General features: G+C 39.3%; 1 protein-coding gene across 1 annotated transcript; it reads left to right on the top strand.

The window, feature by feature from the left end:
- The first annotated feature begins 1,911 nt into the window (after positions 1 to 1,911).
- rab23 (RAB23, member RAS oncogene family) lies at positions 1,912 to 24,699 on the top strand. The gene is made up of 7 exons (XM_039737993.1): positions 1,912 to 2,249; positions 8,905 to 9,140; positions 11,001 to 11,086; positions 12,249 to 12,405; positions 15,080 to 15,162; positions 19,655 to 19,747; positions 23,039 to 24,699. The coding sequence occupies exons 2-7, from the start codon at positions 8,986 to 8,988 to the stop codon at positions 23,176 to 23,178; spliced, it is 714 nt and encodes a 237-aa protein (XP_039593927.1). The 5' UTR covers positions 1,912 to 2,249; positions 8,905 to 8,985; the 3' UTR covers positions 23,179 to 24,699.
- Positions 24,700 to 26,953: the final 2,254 nt, after the last annotated feature.

Here is a 26,953-nt window from a genome sequence, read left to right as displayed (position 1 = left end):
ATAATGGTTCAGCCTTGCTTGGATCAGATCTGTCCACCCCACCCAATTGTCTACAGTGGTGCCACCCTTGCCTAAATACACCCCCATGTACTTAAACACGTTTGTGTTCCATTGGAGGGTCTCAGGAAGTGCCGGAGGAGATGTGAGTCCCCAGTCACCCACCAAGAAAGCATTGCTCTTCAGCCAATTGACTTTCACTGACGTCAGTCTTTGAAAAACATCTAAGCAGTTGACTAAAGTGTCCACCTCAGATGAAGAAGACACAAACACAGTCACATTGTCTGGGTAGGCAACAATCTTAAAACATGTAGTGGGGCAAACTGGGATGCTGAGGCCAGAAAGACGAAGCCTGAGCTGCTCTAGGAGGGGGTCAATTGATAAGGAATAGAGCATCCCTGAGAGGGGGCAGCCCAGGCAATACCCCTGGTGACAGAGAAGGGGGCTGTCAGGGCACCGTTAATCTTCAGAACACCAAATACATTTGTGTAAAGCATCTCAATATATTTGGAGAAGGAGGACCCAAACCCAAAAGCTTGTAAGACTCTGAACAGATATTTGTGATCCACTCTGTCAAAAGCTTTTTCTTGATCCAAAGAGATCAGTCCTGCCTTTAAACCAAGAAGCTTCAAAGTCATAATCAGGTCTCGCACCAGAAATATATTATCAAAGATGGAGCGGTCTGGTACACAGTAGGTCTGATCTGATCTGATGACGCACCCCATTACCCTGCGCAGGCGAGTAGCCAGAGCCCTGGACGGAATCTTGTAATCCATACATAAAAGACTAACAGGACGCCAGTTCTTGAGGTCGGACAGATCTTTTTTTGGGAGCAGAGCGAGAACACCCCTTCTACAGGATAATGGCAGGTCATTATTTATTTTGCTCTCACTGATAGATAAGTTGCTATATGATAGATAGATAGATAGATAGATAGATAGATAGATAGATAGATAGATAGATAGATAGATAGATTGATTAGTTGCTATATGATAGATAGATAGATAGATAGATAGATAGATAGATAGATAGATAGATAGATAGATTAGTTGCTATATGATAGATAGATAGATAGATAGATAGATAGATAGATAGATAGATTGATTAGTTGCTATATGATAGATAGATAGATAGATAGATAGATAGATAGATAGATAGATAGATAGATATCATATAGCAACTAATCAATCTATTATATAGCAATGTATCTATCTGTCTATCATATAGCAACTTATCTATCTATCTATCTAGTAGTGAATTTTTAATATTGTCTAGTGACAAATCTTTCATATAGTGGCTTTATCATCTATTAAGTATGTAATGTCTTTTCTATCTATCTGAATTTCCCCATGGGATAAATAAACTTTATTCTAATCTAATCGAATCCATCCATCATATTTATCTGTTTATCTGTCTGTTTTAGGTGTGAATGGGTCCCACAAACGGCAAGTCTGAATAGTGGCGGACAGAAATCCAACTCGTGCGGCAATGGCAAGCAGTCCTTTTAAGGATAGCGAACCACCTAAAAATGACACGTAAAAAGCAAAACAATATATTCTGGAGCTCGGCGCTGGCCCTACAATATGTTTAGTTCGCTTGAACGTTTGCAGTGTGAACGATACCTTAAAATGAATTTTCAAGTATTTTAAGTAGAGCTTAAAATAGTAGAGCTCGGGTTGTCAGATATGAGAAACTGAGCAGGGCTGAATGCTGCCCTTTACTGAGAAACAGAAACTCATAAAGTCGTTCTCGTCATTTTCATATAAACATTTTCTTTAAGTGAGGTTCAAGTTAAAAACTAGTCGATTTGGCGGGGAAATCGCGGTCTTGGCAACCGTATGTGACGCCACGCCAAGGCGGGCAGCTGCCAAGGAAGCGAAATGACGTCGCTTCCTGTCGCGTCCTGTTTACCACCGGAAGCGCGGTGCGTTTATAGCAACCGCGAGAGGCGGCGATTAGCGTGTCGGGGAGCGCGGGTGCGTTGCACGGAGGAGATGTGAGGCAGGGTTGCCTGTTCTCACTTGGCGCAGGAAGGCCGCTTCCAGAAGGTGGGGTACGGTGAAAGGTGGCGAGGCCCGCAAGAAGCTAAATACCTACGTACAGATACAAGGAGCGTTAACTACGCGGACCCCGCTATTGAAGTAAAAGGAAAAACTGAGCGAAAGTTCGCCCGGGCGACCAGAGGCACGCCGTGGACCCACTGGGAACAGGGGAGTAGGATCTGCCATCGTCATGCTGGCGGGTGGCTGCAGGTGAGCCGTCATCTCATTGATATGCTGGAGCAGTGAAGGGGGGGGCGGGAGTGCAGTCACGACCGATTGGGATGCACACCGCTGTGGCGTTGGCGATGAGGAACGCGACGGAGCCGCTGCCGCCGTGTCATGTTGAAGCCGAACTCTTCGCTCCGTAAACCACCGCCCGACAGTTGACTGCCGTGGACGATGTCTCATAAAAACACTCTCGCATCTCTTGTGTGGTGGCTAATGAAGACGTTCGAATTTGTTATGAAACCTTTTTATATTTACATTGATGCTAGCTACCCTTAGTTACACGTCAGCGAGAATGGTACAGATACTAGGAACGCAGTCGGTCAGGCGAGTTTTCAATCTTTATCTAAATATATCGCCATTATTAGCCTTTATCACATCACTGCAATTCACAAAGCAAACATGACCACTATGTTAAAAAATCAACTTTCTATAGTAACTGATGCACTTTTAGCCATACCTTGGCTTATGTTACGTTATAGTAGAGGCTTTGAAACTGTGGCGGTGCGCCTCACGTAAATAGATCTGGGGGTGCGTAGTGAATATCAAACCCTTGATGTCCCTCACGTGTGCACCCCAAACAAATAAAACTGATTATCGTCGTGTTTTCTGTTTTCGTGCTATTTATTAAAATGGTGACTCGCAGCCTTATATTCTGAGGGGGGCACTTAATAAACTTAACAGATCCAGGTGTACAAAGCTTGTAGAGACTTCCCCAAAAAGACACACAGCTGGAATTGCAGCCAAAGGGGCTTCCACAAAGTGCTGAATGAATATATTTACATTTATTGTGTTCATAAGAGAACAACATATATTTGTATAACACAGTTTTATACACCAGAAGTGGTTCAAAGTGTGTTAAAAGGTATCAAAGAAATGGTTACAAGCAAGGAAAAGTAAATGCAAATTAAGAATAATAAATATATTACATACATAAGATGGATAGGTGATTAATAGAGAAATAGGGTTCTTGTATTTAGAGCGTTTTTTTTTTTGTTTTTTTTTTAAGTGTCTAGTAAGTCTGATGATAACATCAAATCGCAGTGGATGACCAAAAAAACATGAGTTACGAATGCTTTGAAATCACTGCAGTTTTTTAATTTGTCCTGTGCCACTTGTCTCACTGGTAAAAAGAGAACCCCCATATATATGCTTTTTGACATGCCTTTAGATAAATAGATATATAGATACTTTATTAATCCTAAGGGGAAATTCACATAATCCAGCAGCAGTATACTAATACAAAAATATATATAAAATTAAAGAGTAATAAAAATGCATGTAAAAACAGACAATAACAATTTTAGCGGAATTGAAGAGTCGCATAGTGTGGGGGACGAACGATCTCCTCAGTCTGTCAGTGCCAAAGTTATGCAGGATGTCTCCCCACAAGGGCCAACTAGACCTTAAAATAAAATGTAATTTTTTTTGACTTTGTGCAGGAAATGATGATAAAGAGTAAACCAATCGGTGTCTCGAACAAAAATAATCAGAAGGACTTGAAGCTGTGCATCAGTTGACCCCAGGGGTTCATCCTGTAAGAGGATATGAGAAGGCAAAGTTACTCCTTTAAACAAAAATCTGAAATGGTGGAGATCAGTAATATAGTCGCATGGAGTGTCACACTATGCTATTTTGAGTTTGCCGATCGTTAATGATTGTATTTTTAATATTTGATTCTTTACTGGTGGTCCTTGCCCTCTAAGAGCCTCTCCTAGAAAGTTTAAAAATTTTAAATTTCAAGCATGTGGAGTGTCATTTTGGACTATTTCAAGGTTACCAATATGAATATAATGTTATTTTTGATACTTTATTAGGGATCTTTTCCTTTATGGACCTCTATTAGAGAGTGAAAAATTACAATTTGCTATTGCAATTGATTAATATTTCGATTTTAAACACTTAAATTGACACACAAATTTTAATATTTTAAACATTGGATGCAATGTTTATTATGTACTTCTGTCTCATGAAGTAAATCGTTATATTTCACTTGAACACCCCACTGCTTACACAAATTCAGATCTTTTTTTTCCTTAGCAGACACATTTATCCAATGTGACTTACAAAAGAGGTCAATATGATTTGAATAATCTTCAGTTTGTGGGACTGGTTGGGAATAAGTGTTTCAGGATACGATTACAAAATTGGTTACAACAAGTAAAGCTCAGAACTAAATACAAACTTATTACAATTTCTAGGTTACAAAGCCTTTATTTTCTATTCGCTCTTGATGTGATGACTGGGTTGGTGCTCCAACATTTATCATTTGGACTTTCTTGTTCCTCACTTGACCATACAAGTCATTACAATAATGAAAGTCATGTATATGCTTTACAGTTTTAACAAGTAGGAATAATTCCCCATCAAAGTGCTTAATGCAATTGAAGTTCAGGGAGAGCTGGGGCCTGTTGTACTCCATACAAGGTCCAGACAAAAGTACCTGTGCCCATACACTTGTTTGTTTATGGTATACTGGGAGAAAACTGGAGTCCCCAGGGAAGAACTCCACACTGACTACAGTTGGGTGTTGAGTGCTAAAATTAGTGAGGATGTGGAGCTGGCCATTGAGTCACTGTGCCGACCACCTTCTCTAACATCTGTTTTTTTGGTACTAATTTCAGTTTTACAGCAGAATCCACAAAGTGCCTAAATCCAATGGCCTGTGAGGATGAGCTCATCACTTAGTTTAGAATAAATTTGTCTGTGAGACATAGTCATATATTTACTCCTAACCACTGACACACTGGGATTGAGTGTCTGCTCTGGCAATGGTTATATTTAAATGGCAATATTCTTGTACTTTTATTTTGTCCAAAGGTACTTTTTCAAATTATAATAATTTTAAATAATGAAAATGGAATCAATATCAAAATTTTTCTAACTAGGATGAAATCCATTCATCTATTTTCTAAAAAACACTTTTTTTTCTAAGTAGGGTTGTGTAGAAGCTGGAGCCTAATCCAGTAAGCCTGGGGCACAAGACAGGAGCAAACCCTGGACAGGGTGCGAGGATGAAATAGTGTAAGTCAGTCAGTCATTTTCCAACCTGCTATATCCTAACTTAGGGTCACGGGGGCGGGCAGCTGGAGCCAATCCCTGCCAACACAGGGCACAAGGCAGGAGCAACCCCTGCACAGGGTGCTAGGATGAAATAGTGTGTTAAAATGTATTGAAGTGTTTAATTATTTAATTCATGTCTGTGGGTTTTTTGTTTGTCTAGCAGTAGTTGTATAACCAGACAAAGACCCCTGACATTTTAACTGAGTTTATTTAGTGGTCTTTCATTTCTATCTGTTCATCAATGTAATTAAATTGCCTTAAATTAATTTGAGGATCTCAAGGACTTGGGTCCTATCCTGGCTGCATTGTGCTTAAGGACCGTGCACTACTCCATCAGTGGGTAATTTCGCACATTCTTGCAATTCGCATACTAATTCTATTCACAACCAGCAACCAGTCTTGCCTGCATAGCTTTGGGATGTTTTAAATCAATTAAAATGCTGGAAGATGTTAAACACGTAGAAAGATGGGAGAACATGCAAGTTCTACACAGACCGTGAACAACTCTGGCTTTTGAGCAAGTCTCGAGGAGCTGAGAAACCGCCATGTTAATTACTGTACCCTGTTGCTACTGTAGTCCTTTTGATGCTTTCTCAACAACACCCCCCTCACCTGTGATATTCCAACAGATACTATGATAACCAAACTAGAAATGAAACAAAATTAAAATTTTCTGTTTTTGATGTTTCTTCTTTGTCTCTTTATTTTTTTTTTTGTAGCAGTTTTGTGCACATGAAGAGTTCTCTGTTCAGTGGTAATCTGCCTTTAAGTGCCCCTCAAGACTTGCTTAGGGCAGTTGATCTTGTCGCAGGATCATGTGAAATTTAGACACTACATGCCAATTTCCTACCACGGTCATGTTGGCCCCTTTTTATGATATCCAGTAGTGTGGTGCCTGACAGAGCTGGTGCTGTATGAAGGCTAAACGGGTAGGGTGGGTTTAGCTGCAGTATCTGACCCCTTCCTCATCTGTTGTGGTACATAAAGCATGAGACATAAGAAAGATGGGCTTCTCTTCTGTTTGTAAGGTCCAGAAATCCCACGTTTCTTATTTGTTGTCGCTGCATTCAGTGCATTGCACTTTTAAACAAACATTTATTGGTTGTCCACAGAGCCTGCACCCACAACTAGACCCAATCCAGCCTGTTGGATTTTGTCAGAATAAGTCATGGACTCTTATGGGTATGCCGAATGAGGTGACTGGCCTTCATGGGAGCACACCGCCGACTTAGCAAGATTATGTAAATGAAGACTATGACTAAACTTTACTGGAAAAGATGTGAAATGTGACGTGGCCTTTAGTTGGACAGATGGTACTAACTAGTATGTTGTGTAATCGAGTAGCATTTTTTTTTTTTTTGTGTGTGTGTTAAACTACTTACAAATTTCATATTTCAAATTAAGTTTTCTCTTCCATGTAACATTGTAAAAGCCATAATGAACTCAAATATGTAATGCTGACAGAGCTATCAGTTTGGGCATTTCCAGTGTGCCATCTGTGGATCTGTCCAAACAGCGCACACTGTTAGGCAAGCACTAGCGAATATGTTGCTTTTATATTCCTAAAGATGGTATACTGCAGCAAACAAAAAAGATGCTAAGTAGTGGTCCTTAGTTTTTATTTATGCTATTGTGGAATTTAAAAAAAATAATGCAATACTCTACAGTATATGTAAAATCTTATATATAAACGTCTACGTGTAGAAGTGTGTGTGTGTGTGTGGTCCGGCCTGGAAATAAGAGGTGGAGTCGGGGTAAGGGCTCCTCCTCTGAGGACATTTTGAAGAACCTCTAGTGGAGGGGGAGTATTTCAGATCAGGTGACCACCTTGCCAAGTGAAATCTCATTTACTCTTGACATTCAGGGTAGTCGGAGCCTTTTGCAAACCGATCAGATGCTGGGGCATCAGGTCTGGTTGGAGTACCAATCAATCACTGGATGTAGTCCTGCACACACACCCCAATAATCTTACAGGTTGAATTTAGGGCTGTCCGTCAATCTAACTGCTCTATATTTGGAATGGGGTGAAGTATAGGTTGACACCGGTAAAACAAAATCCACACAGCTGCCAGGAATATAGCACTGTTTCCATGGAGTTGTAAAGAAACCGGACTAATCATTGTGCCTCCATGCCTCCCCATTTACAGGAAATCCCCCATATTGTAACCTAGAGATTGTTTCAGCCGATTATATCTTGAAGATAGTAACCATTATTGTTAACAAAGGCAATTTTCTATATCACAGTTGTAAATCTTTCATAATGTGAATATTGGCAAACGTAATAGTAACATCTTAGTGTTGTGACAACACAGCCTACTAATCTAAAAATAAGCCTAACATTATTACAGTATAACATCCAGTAAGACAGAATTGTGGATTTTAAGTGTGAACGCTTAATTGAATTGGAATAAAAATTGCCAGAAATACCACTCCTAGCATTGGTCTAATATATCCACAAACGTTTGTTCCAATTAAAATTGTTAATCTAAAATCATGGCAGGTAGGCCCGTTTTACTATTGGTAATATGCTTCTTTTTGAAGTGGCCCTGCCCTGATTAGTCTTTTTATTCTTGCCCACCAAAAAATATGCAGAAAAATAATATATGTGATGATCGAAGTGCCAGTCCATATAAATGCCTTTGTGCTACGATTGTGGCATACAGCCAATCTGTGGGAGAGAACTCTGGCTGGCTTGTAGGGTATCTAATCCTTATTTCACTCCATGACATGCAAATCAATTTAGAACTTTTGATTTTTCTGGATTTTTGGTTGATATTCTGTCTCTCCCCATTAAAATAAAACTACTGTAAAAATCAGAGACTGTTCATTTCTTTGTAGGGGGAAACTTTACAAATTCAGCAGGGGAATCAAATACTTATTTCCCCCACTGTACATTGTGTATTAGAAAGATTTACAAAGTGAACTCAGAATTGCTATGGCAGGTTATTAGTTTATTTTTTGATTGATTTGTTTATTTCTGGATAATTCTTCCCTTAATTTTGAGAGCATTACACCAGTACATAAAATTAACCAGGCTTAGGTGCAAGGCCCTTCCTGTGCTGTAACACTGAGCAGCATGTGAGTAGGTAGGTAAAGTTAATACGTTTTAAAGGAATTTTTTAAGGTGAAATGGTTAAATATGGATTTCAAGATCACACTGTGAAGAGATTTATTTTTGTTTCCCCCCTTAGTTTAGCACTATTTACTCAAAACATTTAAGCATTTTAGAATGTTTTTTTCTTACTGTAGGGTTTCTGTTTTTCATTTTAAGATATAAGAGCTCCTATCCATATAGCATACAGAATTAAAGTGGCATTTTGTTTTCTTTCCCCACACAATTTATGTACAGTATCATTAATACTGAGAAGGACATGTCTACCTAAATGTGTATTGCAAGTGGTACAAGTTTGACCAGAGATGTAGTGAGAAGTCAAGCAAAGTGACACCTTTCATTGGCTAACTAAAAAGATTACAATATGCAAGCTTTCTAGGCAACTCGGGGCCCCTTCTTCAGGCAAGATGAATCCATCTGCAACTAAGTAGTAACTTGAAAATGTCTGTTTGTTTGTTATTTTAGGTAGTGTTTAAGTCATCTTCTGTGAAGAAACCCCTCTTTGTTGAGGCCTGACCGTGGGGAACAACACTTCAGCTTGCAGTCATGATGGAGGAGGATATGGAAGTGGCCATTAAGGTGGTGGTGGTTGGTAATGGAGCTGTTGGCAAATCAAGTATGATCCAGCGTTACTGCAAGGGCATTTTCACAAAAGATTACAAAAAGACTATCGGGGTAGATTTTCTAGAACGCCAGATTCAGTAAGTATTAATCAGTGTTTTTTTTTTTTTTGTGTGTGTTTTAACTGTTTTACTACTTCCAAATCATCAGGAAAATATTTTTGGGGAAGTTTTTTTGCCTAACTATTGTGATTATCCATCAATTTTCTTAACCCACTTACCTGGTACTGGCTCATGGGGAGGCTGGAGCCAATCACAGCAAGCACAGTGAACAAGGCAGGAACAAACTGTGGACTGGGCACCAGCCTATCGCAGTGTGAAGAACAATTCTTACAAGGCCTAATTTAATAATGCTGGCTCACCTAGCCTGCATGTCTTTACACTGTGAGAGGAACCTGGAACACCTGGTAGAAACCCATGTGGCCACAGGGAGAACATGCAAATTACACCCAGGGTACACCTGGTCCATGAACCCTAGTCTTCTGCTTGTGAGGCAGCAGTGCTACCACTGTGCCTTCTGCAATGTGATCATTTCATAATTTATGTAATTGGTACATTTTTATTTGACTTAAATAATGAAGAGTGTGTGTGCTGTAAGCTTTAGAAGTGGTTTTATCCCCTTGTGTTGATCTTTGCCTCCCCACAATTTGATTGTCAAGGTCTACAGAGAGTTTCTTGGATGTCATGGCCTGGTTTGTTTTCCTGGCATACAGTGTGATTTCTGGGACCTTCTATATGTAGGTACATGTGTGCCTTTCTAAAATTAATGGCCAATCAGTTCAGTTAACCACAGGTGGATTCCAATCAAGTTCTAGATGCATCTCAAGGAGAATTTAAATCAAACGGGATTCACCAGACCACAATTTGGTGTGCCACAGCAAAGGGGGTCTGAATGCTTCTAGAAATGAGAGAATTCAGTTTGTCATTATTTATTTCAAACCTTCCTGAAAACACATTTTCACTTTGTCATTATATGTTATGGAGTGTAAATTGTTGGGCAAAACATCATATGTATCCCTTTAAAGTAAAAGTGTGCAGAAAGTGATGGCGTCTCAATACGTTCTGAATCGACTGTAACCTTTGCTCACTTAGTGCATGTGTCAGTTTTGTAATGCTGACTGATGGCCACCCTTCCAGAGTAGATAGGTTGGTTTACAGCCTGTTTTTCTTTGATGGTTGAGACTGGGCTACTGCTTGTGGCATCTCTGGCTTGACCTTCCATCTCTGATCAGTTCTGAAATCGGGCTGTCAGTTTTCATAGTTCTATGAGCTGCAGTCAAAAAAGCATCCATTTTTAAACCCACTTTACCAGTTCTATGACATAGGAACGTGGTATCTATCCTAGCAGCCTTATAGAGCTTACATGCATATTCTAGAAATCCTTACCCTTGTATTTTTGCCCTTAAAAACACTTTATCATCCCGCCTTCATTCTTCTTTATATTTATGCCATTCTTTTCTCATTGACTTACAGGTTGTCATTACAAATATTACAAAAGGCGGTAATCATGAAAACTCACTGGTACTATGCCACTGATTTCTGAATTTCCTCCAGTCCTCTCCTCCTTGTCATAGTATCTTTATATTCCCGTCTCCACTGTTTCTTCCTGTATCCATTTGTGCAGCAGTAGAGGTAATGCAGGCCTTGTTTCCCAGTTTGTGCAGCCTACACTATAATTCTATTCCCATAGTTTTACGAGGACCCTGTTTGACCCCAGCACTCAAGTCAGAATTTTAGATCTGCTTCTTTTGTGGTTTTTCAGAATCTTGCATCTAATGACAAATCCATAACTCTTCCTGTCCTTCCTGCCTGTATCCATGTTTTTCCATACAGACCATAACTTACTACAGTGTATGTTTATTTGTAGGCCATTGATTGTTGCACCCTATATATTTTTTGGCAGTTGTTTAAAAAAAATATATCAACTTTTGAATTTCACAGAATCCATGATGAGGAAGTTAGGTTGATGTTGTGGGATACTGCAGGTCAAGAGGAGTTTGATGCCATAACAAAGGCATACTACAGAGGTAAGAGAATTGTAATTGTGGGTTTGGATTCACGGCCAGTTTCCATTCCACTTTTCTTCAGGAGTGACATACTCAAAATGGAGTTTGATTCTGATGAGGCAATTAGTCCTTTTCAGAATATTCTTATTTGATGCATTAATTGATAGGTCTACCTCCTGAGTTAGCCAACACTGGATTGTGTTTTTTTCCTCCTCTTCTCTCCTCACTTCCAATAATCAGTTCTTGCAATGTAAGAAATGAAGTTGTAAAGCTCTACCCAACAAAAGAATTAAAAACTGGACAAAGTCTACACACTCTTTGTGGAGGAATTCCTTTAATTACCTTTATTATTAATTTGTGAACTTTCTTATGATGGCATGCTAACAGTTTCAGCAAACCAATGTGTTTTTATATGCACTTATCCTGTGGACTGTGTGTTGATCCTAATGCCAAGCGCAGTGACAGGGACACAATACTGTAAAAATGGTGCGGCCTTTTGGATGAGATGTAAAACAGAGTTTGACTCTCTGGTCATTAATGATTCCTGGGCATCTTTTTGTAAAACGTAGGGTGCACTCCGATGTCCTAGCTAAGTTGCTGTCCACCACGGCCTAGTCATTCTGTACTCCTAATCATCCCCTGTCCCTAATTCACTCTCGCTCCTCTTCACCACCTGCTAGCTAATGTGTGGTGAGCGTACCTGTTCAAGATTGGCTGCTGTCATATCATCCATGTGGATGCTGGACATTGGAGTTTGAAGTCTAAACCCACCCCCCCAATCATTAAGCACTTTGAGTAAAATAAAAAGCACCATGTAAATGTAACTAGTTGTTAATTATTGAATCTTCACTTGTCATTTTGACAGATGTCGGGACGTTGTAAAAATATACAAGGTAAATTAGCTGTAAATTTAAAAATTTGATCCATGTTTAATTAGCAACCATTTATCTTCACATTGTTTTAAAAAAAAAAAAAAAATCCAGGTTTATTGTATGCGAGTTAAGTTTTGGCAGTGAAGTAAGTGGACAAACTCTTATTATACTGTATATTGATGAGAATTCATTCTGGCATAATGTAAAATCTCCTATACACAATTACTAGCAGGCCTTTTGAAACAATCTAGCATTTTAAATATAGTATAATACCAGGAGATTGTGCAGAGTGGATTTTATTTTTTTTTTAGGTGCCCAGGCCTGTGTGCTGGTGTTTTCAACCACTGACAGGGAATCTTTTGAAGCCATTCCAAGCTGGAAAGAGAAGGTAGAAGCTGAAGTTGGTGACATTCCTACTGTCCTGGTACAGAACAAAATTGATCTCCTCGATGATTCGGTAATTAAAAAGTAAGAAGCATTTTTAAACTACTAAGTGTTTATTGTTTAAGCCCAGTTATAAATATTTAGGAAACGATGACCTTTCACACTGTTCCTCAGACTGATACAAGTTGTGATTTTACACTTGCAGGATACTCCAACCAAAAATGTGTATGGTTTTTTTATCTACTGTATATATCTATCTCTTAATAATAATATATTGCCTACCCTACATGGTTTGTAGCAATTGCTGAGAAAAATGTATCTGCATTCGTTAAGAATGGATATAACAAAGTTTCTAACAGAAAAGGAGCCTATGGTGACCAGCACATGAAAACCGCAAACAATATCAAAAATGTCCATTGAAAAAAGTCCTAAATAACTTGTTTTGTATAATTTATATGTTAAGTCATTCTTTTATATTTACAATGGGTAAAACGCATACACTTTTTTGCTAAAATGTTGTTAAATAAATATTTCCAGAAAATTGGATGTATTGCATGCAGAGTGAAGCACCTTCAAATAGAATCAAGCTTTTGATATGAAGGCCTACCTCTTCCCACTCATTCATTGCACAGAAATCCCATCTTCAATCCCATGTAAATGAACTTCTTCTTTGTGGACATCTTTTAATTTCAGGAGGTATTTATTTAAAAATATTTTAGTCAAAAGATGCTTGTTTCAGACATTTGTGAGCATATCACTAGATGACTTAACATGTGGCTCATGGAACATGGACATTTTTGATATTGTTTGCCATTGTATTGGATTGTTACTAAAATTCTGACTTTGGTATCAATAACAGCTTTCTGAGCGCCGTACCAGTACAGAAGCAAGTAACTGATAGACTTGTCTCACTTTAGCCTCCTCGGTATGCCACACAGTTGGAAGCTTGCTTCTGTTGCCACACTCTGTGGTTCTCCTTTTGAATTTTTCCAGCAGGTTTAAAGGTTTGGGTTGTGTCCCTTGGAGTCTCCATCCAGTAAAGAGTTGCCCTCATTGAGTCTCCCACATGCCAAAGAGAGGGGTTGGTTCTCCAGTGGAGCCTCCAGTCCATCAAAGAAATTGGAGGAGGGCTGGGGAGTTTATTTAATGGAGTATCGAGAGAGCAGACGAACAAAGTGGTGAAATAAAACTCGTATGTCTTGTATACAACCACTATAGACTTGGCCACCTTGCTGCCACATGTTGTATGTTAGATAGCCACAGAATATTCTTTTTTTTTTTTTTTTTCCCCCTGGTAACAGCTTGTGGAAAATTTTATTGTTATAAATAAGACAGTCAATAGGTGTGTGTGTTTTTGTTTTTTTTTTTGTTTTTTTTAAAAGGTATAAAGCTGCTGCTGATTTGAAACAACTAGATTTGTTAGGAGATGAATATTTGGATAATGACCGTGATCAAGAGAGTGACATTCAATTGGACAATATAGAATCTCTAGGCTGCGTTTTTTACAAAGCATCTGACTTGTCACAACCGTCGGGACAGTAGTACATAGACATTCTGCCACCCATTGAGAACAAACAGTCACCAACTTGAACATGTGTTTTGCGTAGCCAGCTGGGACAGTGCAAATAAAGATGTTCTATTTATGGCACTTGTGCTTCTAAGCCTGCACTCTTTGTGATGCAATGCCTATGGGACTTGCATTTAAATGGAGACTTTTTCCATGTTACTAGTGAAAATAAAGTCATTAAGTCTCTTTACATTTTTGACAGAGTTAACTGTTGATGATAAAACCTTTTGCTTTCTAATACATTCCTTTACATTTTTTATGAGTTTTGATAGAGTTCATTATTTATGATATATTATGCATAGACCTGTACTGTAGCATCCTAGCAATAAATGGTCCAGCAATCAATGTGTTAAACCTACCATTTACTTCCAGTACCAAACTTCCAGAACTGCTGGCACCATACCATTTTAAAAATGGGGTCAGTACCAGCATACTATGCAACCCTCGTCACCATAGTTTCCCATTATGTCAAACTTTATCTTCTTGCCTATCAGTACAAATCACATGAGGTAGATATAACATATTAAAAAAATAGTATTTGGGTGGAGTATTCCTTTGAGAAGCTACATTGTTAGCTGAAACAAACCGGGATAGAAACCCTCTCATAAGATGATTGAGATGCCCAAAAATGAAGTAACTTAACCCTAATAATTAAGTTTTTGTCTGTGTTGTGCTGGCCAGTTGCTGCTTTCAGTTGTATTCTGTCTGGTCTCACGCTTGTCACATTTCAATATTGGTCACAATGAATTGTGTTTTTTTTTTTTTTAAGCTTTTGAGAGATTCATGCATACACTGAAAGGAATCTCCTCTTACTACCTCGCCTGGTTAGTTGGCAAGTTAAGATGCAGTGAGTCAGTGGTGGCGAATTTAGCAGACTTATGGGTTAAACGCGTTGGACTACAAATAACAAGACTGCTGCCTCAGCTGCAGCCAGTGCCAGTGCATGACGAGGCCGAGTCACTGGTTACTCACTCGGGATAAACGTGTCCGTCTGGAATTATTCACACTTTTAGTGTGTATGTGTGTTAACATTTTATACTTTGTTCATATCACTTTAATTCAAGATAAGTCAATCTTAGATAAGCTTTGGAATATTTCAGTATTGATCTTCCTTATTCAGATTGCCTCATTTACTTTTTTTTTTTTTTTTTTTTTAATTTATATAAACCATTGACTATGAACAATCTTCAGTGAGGAGGCAGAAGGACTGGCAAAGAAACTAAAATTAAGATTTTACCGAGCCTCTGTTAAAGAAGATTTAAATGTAAATGAAGGTAAGGGTTTATAATGAGGCGTTTTGTGCCATTTTTTTATTTTATTTTCTCTATAGTTAACATCAAACTTCCCACACAGAAAATAGCTAAATATGGAGGGATATTTTGGATAACATAAAAATGAAAATAAAAGTATTATGAATTGGGACAACGGGGGAGTTGGAATATACACACAAAGATACCATATGTATTTTTGTACGTCGCATGGATGATACTTTAGATGTCCCAAATTTGAATCTTGTGTGTATATTCAGAAGCTGTGTAGCATAAAACTGTGTGACATATGGAAATAATGAATAGAGTATGTAGATAGTAACAGACACCAGAAACCCCAGTTTGGTCAGCCCGTGTACAGAATGCAGATTTTAAGGCTTATGCAGATGTGTGTGTGTTTTTATAACAGTAACACTGCATTTCTTTTCATGCTTCATATTTATGTGCCATTTCCTCCATCATTCAGCAAACTTTAGATATTTTTGGTAATTATTTATCATTGCTTGTTTCTGTGTGTGGCCAAGCATATGTACCCATGTCTCTGTACAACTTGAACAGTCAAAAGTATAGCAAAATGACATAACAAAACATTGATGCTAAAGTATAGAAAGGATAAATAATAGTAACATGCTAATAAATAAAAGAGAGATATGGAAATGGGAAATCAGAATACCATCAAACAATTTTCTGTACCATTTGGTGCATGGTTCATCATATAACCAGTGCCAGTTTGCACCAGAACCTTATTGTTACATTAAACTCAATCAGCAGATTATATACATGCCAGAAGTCTCAAGGTGCCCATCACCACCCATAAAGTCTGAAAAATATTGTGCCAGTAGAATGACCAAACGTACGGCTGAGCAAATGTTAAGCTGGTGTAGAGCGGTGGTTTCAGCCTTTTTAGACTCTTTTGTTCTAAGAGATTCCTCACAACCCTTTATAGAGTTTTGTATGTCTGTATTTACGTAACATTTATAAAGAAGAATGTTTTTCCCATTTAAATTGTGTGCATCTACATTTAATTAGCATTCAAAATGTGCATTGGGGTTATCCTTCAGCTAAATTAGCTAAAACTAGATTTTTGAGGGGGGCCATTGGGATTTGGATTTTCTGGATGAATGCTTACCATAGGAGTTTTGAGCTTCTGGATTTATTAATCTTTGGGAGTGCTGCAGACCGACAGCATGACTTGCCTGCCTTTTCTCTGACCAGCAGTTGAAAGTGACTGCCCTAAAAGTCGAACCCTTACCTGATTTTTGTGGACCGGCAGTTGAGAACTGCTGCAGTAGAGCAAGGTTACACACACAAATGAGTAGAGTTGTGTCTCTGTTAACGACCGCGTGTGGTTGCAAAGCATGTTGACGTAATTTATTAAGGTGGCAGGGGCAGACACGTGTGTCTGTGTCTGATGTCATTTTTTGCCACACTAACTGGGTACAAGGTGTCATGTCTATCGCTTCATTCCTTGCACAGTGTGTGGCTAAAGCCTAGAAGCACATCAGCAGTGTGTAGGGATGTGCCTTTGTGTCATTCTCGCCGTGATGACAAGTCAAATATACACCTGACCTGACGTAATCTACCCTAACCAAACATTACCATAATACATCCATCACCTAAATTAATAATTGAAGTACAGTAATAATTAATACTGTATTACGACTGCTTAGGACAGCATTTCTACACTGTTTATCGCATCCCTATTGAAGCTTTGGCATTAACTGAGCCGTGACCGTATTTCACTTGGATTATCTCGCACTTGCATTGTTCTGCTGTCCATGCTCTGGGTAGCACTCTTGGGTAAAGAGCTTTCTGCTCTCTTCAAGCCTGTCTGATGTAACATCAACTCAATCACATCAACTTCTGTTTGTTTAATCTGTCAATCTACATGTCTGCATCCACACCCATTGAGATTTATTTTGATTTCTGAGACCCTATTGTTTTTGGTGCACCTTTTTTTCCTTCCTATTTCACATCAGCCAATCAAAACACAGATTAGAGCATGGGTCGCCAACTCCGGTCCTAGACAACCACCGTGGCTGCAGGTTTTCATTCTAAACCTTTTCTTAATGAGTGCCCTGTTTGTGCTCCTAATTAACTTTTTTTGAACTAATTTTATTTGACTTGCTGTTGAAGTCTCAGACCCCTTAAATGTTTTTTTCCTTAATTAGCAGCAAAACAATAATGAGATAGAAAATGAGCCAAAATAACTGGTGTCCATCATACAATTTCTGAAAATAAAGAGAGAGAAAATCAACAATTTCAGAAATGTCTGCTAATTCACCACGAGAGTAGCAACCAGCCACAGAATTAACACACTGGTTTAATTAATGATGAGAATTGGCTCCTCATTAAGCAACTGGTTGGAGTGAAATCGGTTGGAGTTTGAGGCACTGACTTAGGTGGTCTTCTGTTGGCTCACTCACTTCAAATTTCATTTCTGTTTGGGTGCCATTTAAGGAAAGAAATGAAGCAACTCCGAGGAATAATGAAGGAATTCAGGGGAACAAATCTTAAAAAAGCATTTCAATTAAAATGATTTCACAAGAAGTTAATTGGCAGCACAAACCGAGCACTTATTAACAAAAGGGCTAGAATGAAAACCTGCAGCCACGGTGATCCTCCAGGACCGGAGTTGGTGACCCCTGGATTAGAGTACTGTTAACTAGGCTTTTTTATTTTTATTAAATCTTTATTTAAAGTCTGAGCAAAAAACTTGTTTGTTTTTGTTGTAAATGTTTATGTAGCATGTGGGCTCAAAATCTTTTGTACAAAGCTGAGCTCTGACATAATTTTAGGCATTGTGCACACCCAGAGTAATCTGTAGACCAGTATAGTTGTTGGAGACAGTGAAGGGTGCCATTACTTGGCAGATTTCAGGCCTACTGCATTGAAGTCCAAGCCAAAACCTACTGAACAGCTCTGAGTGGTCCTGGCATGGACGCTAGGGGGCTCACTGTTGCCCCTTAAACTCAACAGACAGACATGCAGGATATGGGGTTAAAACACCAATAAGTGTTTAATTATTTCCTTCTTAAACAGTGCCCTCCCAGCACCACGGCCACAATAAACGGGCAAGTAATTAAGCACAAATACACAATATTCTCTCTCTTTCTCTTCCACACCTCCCAGCATGCTTTGTCCACTGCCACCTGACTCTGGCTCACTTGGTGGGTTTTCAGCAGTCCTTGATCTGGAAGTGCTTCTGTTCTTCCTCCCACGTGACTTGCCACACTTCCGGGTCAGATGGAGAATTCAAGTTCTTTAATCAGCCCAGAAATACTTTGGGATTTCCATCCTCATGACTTCCTAGTACTTCCAGGCTATAAGGGAAACGTGACTCCCCAGGTCCTTCCATGGCACCCAACAGGGCTGAGATACCAAACTGCAAGTCTCAGGATGCCCAGTGGGAATCCAGGACACCACTACACTCCAGGGGAGCTTCCATCTAGCATCTTGGGGGAGACAGTGTCCAAAAGTAGCTGCCTTCCCCCATCCTTCTATTCCCGTGGTGTCCTGGCCGGGCTAAGCTGCCGGCCTTCTCTTACACTGGACATTGTGCGATGGAAGCGTTTCTGTTCTGATTGGCAATGGGAGCTTTCAGGGATAGGATGCAGCCTTGGACTCGTCACATTCAGTGGTAAACGTCTTAGTCACACTCGATCATGGCCATCAAGGTGATACATCGTCATTGAGATCTGGACAGCTAGAGCAGGGGTGGGCAGTGTCGGTCCTGGAGAGCTGCAGGTTTTTGTTCTAACCCAGTTTCTTAATGAGAAGTCAGTTATTGCTGATGAAGAAGCACTTGCTGCTCAAGTGACATTTTGATACTTCATTTTAGTGGTCTCACTTGCTAAGGTTCCCCACCCTTAATTGCTTATTTCAATCTTAAACAGCTACATTCACTGTTTTAATGGCTTCTTATTAGCAATAAGATGTAAATCAGCCAGCAGTTGTACCTTCTTTTTTTTTTTAATTTTACATCCGTGTGTGTTCATCATGCACTTGTTTGATTTAATAAAAAATGTAAAAGAAAAATGTAATGGACTGGAGATTATCCATTTTAGGTTTAAATCATTTTGGAGGATATCAAAATCTACAATATTAGAACCTAACATTGCAGACTAACAAGCCATAAAATTAAATAAGGTCTGAGATTGGCCAAGATTTGGTTTCTAATTAAGGAACTGAGTTGGAAGAAAACCTGCAGCCATTGCGACCCTCCAGAACCGACACTGCCCACCCCGAGCTAGAGTAACATTGGTTAGTCTGCTGTCTATCTTTGTGTTTTTGTTGTGTTTTTTATTTTAAGGAGATGTTATTTGTCCTTTTTATCAACACACAATAAAGACTTTGGTTCTTGTATTTATGGGGCGGGGATTGCATTTGAAAGTTAAAACCATTTCAAGATTTGAGTGTCTCTACCCTACTTGTAATTATGAAGACTTCATTTTTTTTTTATTCTTCTAAATATCTGAACCTTTTTTGTTTTGCTTAGTGTTTAAGTACTTGGCAGACAAGTACCTTCAGCGACTGAAACGGCAAACGGCAGAAGAGCCTGAAATAGTTCACTCAACCAGCAATAAAATAGGTAAGTGTCTTTCATATTCTGCGTTGGTTAGCAGTTACAGCTGTGAGCTTTACAAACTCAGGGCTGCTGGTTAACATGTGAACCTAAAGCCAACAGCTCACTACACACGTTGTAGTCGGTGAGCCTCTCAGAATTAATTACTGCAGTTGCTGGGTCTTGTTGCTTTGAGGATTGCAAATCACAGTACTAGGAATCGCAGGGGGTGACCGATTACACAATTCTCTCAGCGAAAATTTCAGCCCAGTTTCAAATGTCCAAAGTGTTACAAGGTTGATGACGGCCAGTTTAATGTGCTGGCACTGTGTATGAAGACCTTCCAGGTATGGCGAGTGCAGTCACAGCCTCAGCCCTTTATTTTTGTTTTTAAATTCTGTCACATGCAACAAGCATGAGCCATCAGACAGATGAGCCTCGTTTTCTGTTTGTGTGGTTCAAAGCACCTGCATTTCTTTTTTTTTTTTTTTGCCTCCTGGCCAAGCACTCTCTTTGGGTACCAGCTGTTGTGCACACACCCACACACAAGCCCACCCTTACAACTTTTGATTTGTGTCAAGGTGTGTCACAGACGGGTCTGATTTGAGTTACTGGGGATGCCAAACTACATGACTAATAGTTAGGAGAGCAAGCTTCAGCTAATACGCCCGGACTCCAATCCCCCGAATCTCTGTTAATGAGGTCTGTGACTGAAAATCGCTGGAAAAGTTGTGTTAAAGTGACACTGTCTTTAGGTTTTAGCTAACCAAACACGTTTAACAGCCTGAATGGCCTCCTTTTGTTTATCTAACTTGTATTTTTGAGCTGTCCTCTTTAAACCAAGTATTCTTTTTTTTTTTTTTTTTAAATTGTATTGCTTTTATTGTATCACACAACATTCCATACAAATAGATAAATTTTTACAAAAGTGGGATTGAAAACAAATCAACCCCCACCCCTGAGAAAGAGAGCATGGCCAGCAGCGTAAAACTTAAAGCTAGTAAAAAATTAGTAAATAGAAGAATTTAATAAGTGAATAAAGATCAATGGAGAAGAAAAAGAAATGGGGAGAGAATCTGCTTCCTCAGTGCTTTAAAAGCTTATTCTAAAATGTTGTTGATCAGATCCTGCTAGGTTTTGAAAAAGTTGTGCACAGATCCATTAAGTGAGAATTAGATTTTTTCCAATTTCAAATAGTTTATAGCATCAGTTACCCACTGACTTAGAATAGCAAGAGTCAGGATTCTTCCAGTTGAGCAAGAGAAGTCTAGCTCTGTATGTGCAAAGCATCCAATTATTCAACTCGATTATATATCGAGCACATCTGTCTCGTTTAAAATTGTCCAAAATGTTCCCAGGGCAAAATCCAACCTGCGAACGCTGCAATCAAGTTCTAGTCTGACTGGGTCACATGCTTTGGGCCTGCACCAAATTAACATCATTCTGGACAAAAATTTTTAAATGCCTTTCAGACAGCCTCGGTGTCACAATCCCTCCTGATCCACTAACCGCTGTGTTTGGGGTACTCCCAGATGGGCTTAAAGTGGAGAAGGAGAAACAAACTGATTGCCATTATTGGCATGTAAACCAAGGATTCGGAGTGTACACTGTGGCACACATTCATCACTTTTTATCCCTGCTTTTAAAATGCCACATGTACCAAAAAACAAGACCCTCCCCCCACAGAGCATTAAGGTAGCAGAAAATGGAGATGGTAACTTGAACGCGAAGAAGGCTGAAGCCATTTATACCAACCTTGTGTGTTTGCCATTCCATAAACCTCATGTTGTTTGCTGTGATGACCACTTACCAGTTTAGCTAATGGATTATCTCTTTTGGTCACACATGTACAGTGCCTTCAGAAAGCATTCATACCTGTTCATTTTTTATTTATTTTTTAACATTTTGCTATGTTGCAGCCTGGTGCTAAAATCATTTTAATTTATTTTTACTTTACCAACCAACATTTTAATATTCCAGAAAGGATTTTAGGAATTTTACAAATTTATTAAACAGCTTAAATATCCCATTGACACAAGTGTTCAGACTGTCTGCCTTGTCTCTGGTTTATTCCATTCTATTGATCATTGTTGAGGTATTTCTGCACATTCTTTTGGAGTCCACCTGTGATCAATTCAGATGACTGGACTGATCAGGAAAGGTACACACCTATCTGTAGAAGATCCTACAGCTGAGCAACAACCAGCAAGCCATGAGGTCTGAGGAACTGCCTGCCGAGCTCAGAGACGGGACTGGGTTGAGTCATAGATCTGGAGAAGGCTACAAAGCATTTTTTGCAGCATTGAAGATACTTAAGAACACAGTGGCCGAACAACCACGGTGCTCTTTGAACCAAACTGAGCAATCCTGGAAGAATGGCCCACGTAAGAGAGACCTCCATGAACCTGATTGAGGTCCAGAGAATCAGTGGGTAGGCAGGAGAAACTACCAGATGAAAAACCACCATGAGGGGCCAGATAGAAGCCTTTCCTAAGAATAAAAGAAAAAGCACCCATGCAGGCCCACTTTGCCAAAAAGGCACTAAAAGGTCTCTCAGACTGGTCTGGAAGAAACCAGGCCCCACTCATCAACCATGCACTACCATTCTAATAGTAAAGCCTGGTGGTGAGAGCAACATGATTTTTGGGCTTGGTTTTTAGAGACTAGAAGGTTGTCAAGGGGAAAGCTGAACAGAACAAACTATGGAAATCTCCTTAAGGAAAACCTGGACCTCTAACTGGGCTGAAAGTTTTCTTTCCAACAGGTCAATGACCCCAAGCACAAAACAAAGACCACACAGGTATGGGTGAGGGGGTAACTCTTGCCCAGCAAGAACCTAGACTTGATCCCATTGAAACGTGTCTGGAAAGACCACCGACCGTCTCCATCCCGACCTTGTAGAGTTTGAGAAGACCTGCAGAGATGAATTGCAGGAAATCTCCAAATGAGGTGTGTGAAGCTTGTGATGTGTGACGTGAGAATACACGGGAATTGGTGGATTCTGGCCTGGAGTAAAGTATCTCAATACTTGCGTGAGGTTTTAGGTTTGTATTTTTAATAAATATGTGATCGTTTCTGAAGTCCCGCTTTTGTTTTGTCATGCTGTGATATTGGCTGCTGCTTGATGTGTTCAGGGTAGAGTTGGTAAGCTGAAATAATTTTAGCACAAGGCTGCAACACAACAAACCGTGAAACAAGTGAAGATGCCCGACCTCCGTCTGAAGGCACTGCAGTTAGAGGCGAGTTGCTCCTTTTTTTATTTTTTTTAGTTGATGTTTTTAACAGACAACACTTTTTTTTGTTTCCTTTCAATACCAGGTGTGTTTCACTCGCCAATTGGAAGTCAAGAATGTCAAAATTACAGCAACTTTAATGGCGGAGAAGTCATTAATCTTCGACCCAATAAACAGAGGACCAAGAAAAATAAAAGCCCTTTCAGCAGCTGCAGCCTTCTTTAGATTTCCTTTTTTTCTTTTGCAAAATAATTGTGGCCTCTGTGATGCTTCTGGGACATAATGGCTACTCCTCTGTGTCGGGGAAACTCGCCAACTTTCTGCTGCTGGTTTAGGAAGCTTTATCTGTGACTCCAGTGACCACTTGTCCTATAGCCATTCTACCTGCGCTTTTAAGTTGTGTGTTTCTCTTCTGTACTACTCCACATGTTCTTCACTTGACTTTTCAAAGTTAACTCGTTCAGCACCATTTTACCTTAAAGAAAACACAAAATCGTTACGATCAGAACATCCATATGAATAATAATTGGTGTTGGCAGTTAATATAAAAAGTGCTTTACTTTGCTTTTTTTAATCCCACCTCATATTCCATACCGCATCAATGGTTTTATTTTGCTGTTTACTGTAGCCGATGAATGTATATGGCTAACTTCTTAAATGTACGCAGTGCCAAATCAGTCCGGCCTTCGCCTCCATCTTCAGCCTGTGACACACGTCGTAATTTTTTTTTTTTCCTCTCCGTCTTTGATTTTTATGACGTTTTAAGTTCTGCTGTATTTTTGTCGGCACATAAAACACATTGCAATTAATCTGCAGCACTGTTTTCATTAAAGTAGATATTTGGATGTTTGTGTATTGCATATTGCAGTATATGAAGTTTCTACAGTGCAATATTTTCCTTTAGTATGCAAAAGGTGGCCATTTTTTATTTCAGTCTAAATCTGGGGCTGTGATTTTCATGCAGCTTTACCAGCTAAATAAGAAATGTCTATTTGGGAACTGGCAAAAAAAAAAAAGCGTCTTAAAGGAAAACTAACCTAACATCAAGATATTTGTAGATTTGATGATTTAAGTCTGTAATTGAGCTTTAAAAACACATTGAATTCAGCATCTGTGTACACCTTCTCAAGCTGATAGTAACACCACTACTTGTTGCATCATCTTCTGAGGTTTGCAAGTTCCAAAAACATGACTAGGAATATTTGTAAAATGCCTTGTAAAATACATAAGCACACTGAGGGGGGTATAGCACCATAACACTTGAACAGGGCAGCAGGGTGAACAGACAGCCAGGCCTTAAAGACCCCTTTAGATGGGCTGTTTGTGGACACGTGTGACGCGTGCGGAGCAGGCCACTGACACTCCTAACGGACTTTAAAAACCTCTTAACTGCATGATCGACCTTAAACATTGTGTTGGGTTACCTTTTGTTTATTTAGTGGTTGTAACAATAAAATATTTAATTATGAGTATTTTGCGTTTAAAGTTTAAAGCTGAATATATACTGACCAAGTGTCCAACCTTATTATTTTAATTTTTGTTTCTAGTTCTTTTAATGTTAACCATTATGATCCAACTACTAATTTTTCAGTTGTCTTCGCACATACAAAAAAAGTGTTTAGTAAGTCTTAAGTCATACACTAATTTTTTGCCATTGTTTTCTTGCAATGTACTTTAATATACAAATTGTAAACTATTGACAATGACATTTTATTTTTTAATAAAAATAGAAATGTTTGATTTTAAGTGAATGCTGAATGTACCTTTTACATAAAAAAAAATTGTTTTCTATTGTACAGTGGGCACAATAGAAATGTATGAAATACCCAATGATAAAACTCCCTGCAGCTAAATAAAGAAGGGGGGTTTACATGCTGTGTATCGAGATATTGAGATGTGCCACACACCAGCCCGGATTGGAACTCTCTTTGTAACTCAGCAACTGTACGTTCTGTGTAATTAATAAATCATTTAAAACCAGACCTGAGATTTTTAAGGGCACCGTGTGGCCTTGTGTCTGTCTAGTACGGCAGCTGGACCCCTTTCCTGGGGGTCGTCCAGAGTGGCTTTGTGTTTCATGCTGTTCTTATTCACCAGTACAAATGCACAGCTCTTCCACCTAAGCTTTCATATCATAGCTGCATCATGTACTTTAACATTTTGATTTGTGTTACATTGCCCACCCATACAGATGCTCGGAGAAGGGGGGGGGAAAGCAAGTGTCACTGAGGCCCTGTGTGACCCTGAGTAAGTCATTTCACTTCAAAAACCCACAGAACTGTAATTTTATACTGAATGTTGTAAGTCGCTTTGAATAAAGACATCAGCCAAATACAGTAATCCCTCCTCGATCACGGGGGTTGCGTTCCAGAACCCCCCGCGATAGACGAAAATCCGCAAAGTAGAAACCATATGTTTGTGTAGTTTATATATTTTAAACCCTTATAAACTCTCCCACACTGTTAACATTATTAGAGCCCTCTAGACATGAAATAACACCTTTTAGTCAAAAGTTTAAACTGTGCTCCATGACAAGACAGAGATGACAGTTCTTTCTCACAATTAAAAGAATGCAAACATATCTTCTCTTCAAAGGAGCGCCGTCAGGAGCAGAGAATGTCAGAGGGAGAGAGCGAGATTAAAGCAACAATCAAAAAATCAATATGTGTGCTTTTAAATATGCCGAGCACCACAATAAAGCGGCATTTTTTTAGAGGATCGTCAGTATCTTTTAAGCAAACAGCCCCTCCGTCAGGCGCAGAGAATGTCAGAGAGGGTGAGAGAGAGGCAGAGACAAGCAAACAATCAAGCTCCGCGCGGGATGCATATCTTATAGCATTGAGGAGTTTTAGTTAATATGTAATACATGCTCTGATTGGGTAGCTTCTAAGCCATCCGCCAATAGCGTCCCTTGTATGAAATCAACAGGGCAAACAAACTGAGGAAGCGTGTAGCATAAATTAAAGACCCATTGTCCGCAGAAATCCGCGAACCAGCGAAAAATCTGTGATATATATTTAGATGTGCTTACATTTAAAATCCGCGATAGAGTGAAACCGCAAAAGTCGAAGTGCGATATAGCGAGGGATTACTGTATTTGGGATAAGTCGTAATAATTTCCTCTGTAAAATATGACCTTCCTGTTAGTCAAATAATACAGCTTGTCCTGCTGACTAGTAAACTTTAATTGGTTCCACTTTAGCGGAGGTTCTGACTATTTCTAAGATTTTCTCTTAATTGAATTTTCTACAGTGTTTATATATATATATATATATATATATATATATATATATATAAAATATACAGTATATATACACTCACCTAAAGGATTATTAGGAACACCTGTTCAGTTTCTCATGAATGCAATTATCTAATCAACCAATCACATGGCAGTTGCTTCATTTAGGGGTGTGGTCCTGGTCAAGACAATCTCCTGAACTCCAAACTGAATGTCAGAATGGCAAAGAAAGGTGATTTAAGCAATTTGGAGCGTGGCATGGTCGTTGGTGCCAGACGGGCCGGCCTGAGTATTTCACAATCTGCTCAGTTACTGGGATTTTCACGCACAACCATTTCTAGGGTTTACAAAGAATGGTGTGAAAAGGAAAAACATCCAGTATGCGGCAGTCCTGTGGGCGAAAATGCCTTGTTGATGCTAGAGGTCAGAGGAGAATGAATGGGCCGACTGATTCAAGCTGATAGAAGAGCAACTTTGACTGAAATAACCACTCGTTACAACCGAGGTATGCAGCAAAGCATTTGTGAAGCCACAACACGCACAACCTTGAGGCGGATGGGCTACAACAGCAGAAGACCCCACCGGGTACCACTCATCTCCACTACAAATAGGAAAAAGAGGCTACAATTTGCACGAGCTCACCAAAAGTGGACAGTTGAAGACTGGAAAAATGTTGCCTGGTCTGATGAGTCTCGATTTCTGTTGAGACATTCAAATGGTGGAGTCAGAATTTGGCGTAAACAGAATGAGAACATGGATCCA

This window comes from Polypterus senegalus, chromosome 16, assembly GCF_016835505.1.
Source record: "Polypterus senegalus isolate Bchr_013 chromosome 16, ASM1683550v1, whole genome shotgun sequence".
NCBI lineage: Eukaryota > Metazoa > Chordata > Cladistia > Polypteriformes > Polypteridae > Polypterus > Polypterus senegalus.
The sequence above is the reverse complement of the archived record's forward strand: the minus strand, read 5'-3'. Positions and strand labels throughout refer to the sequence as shown.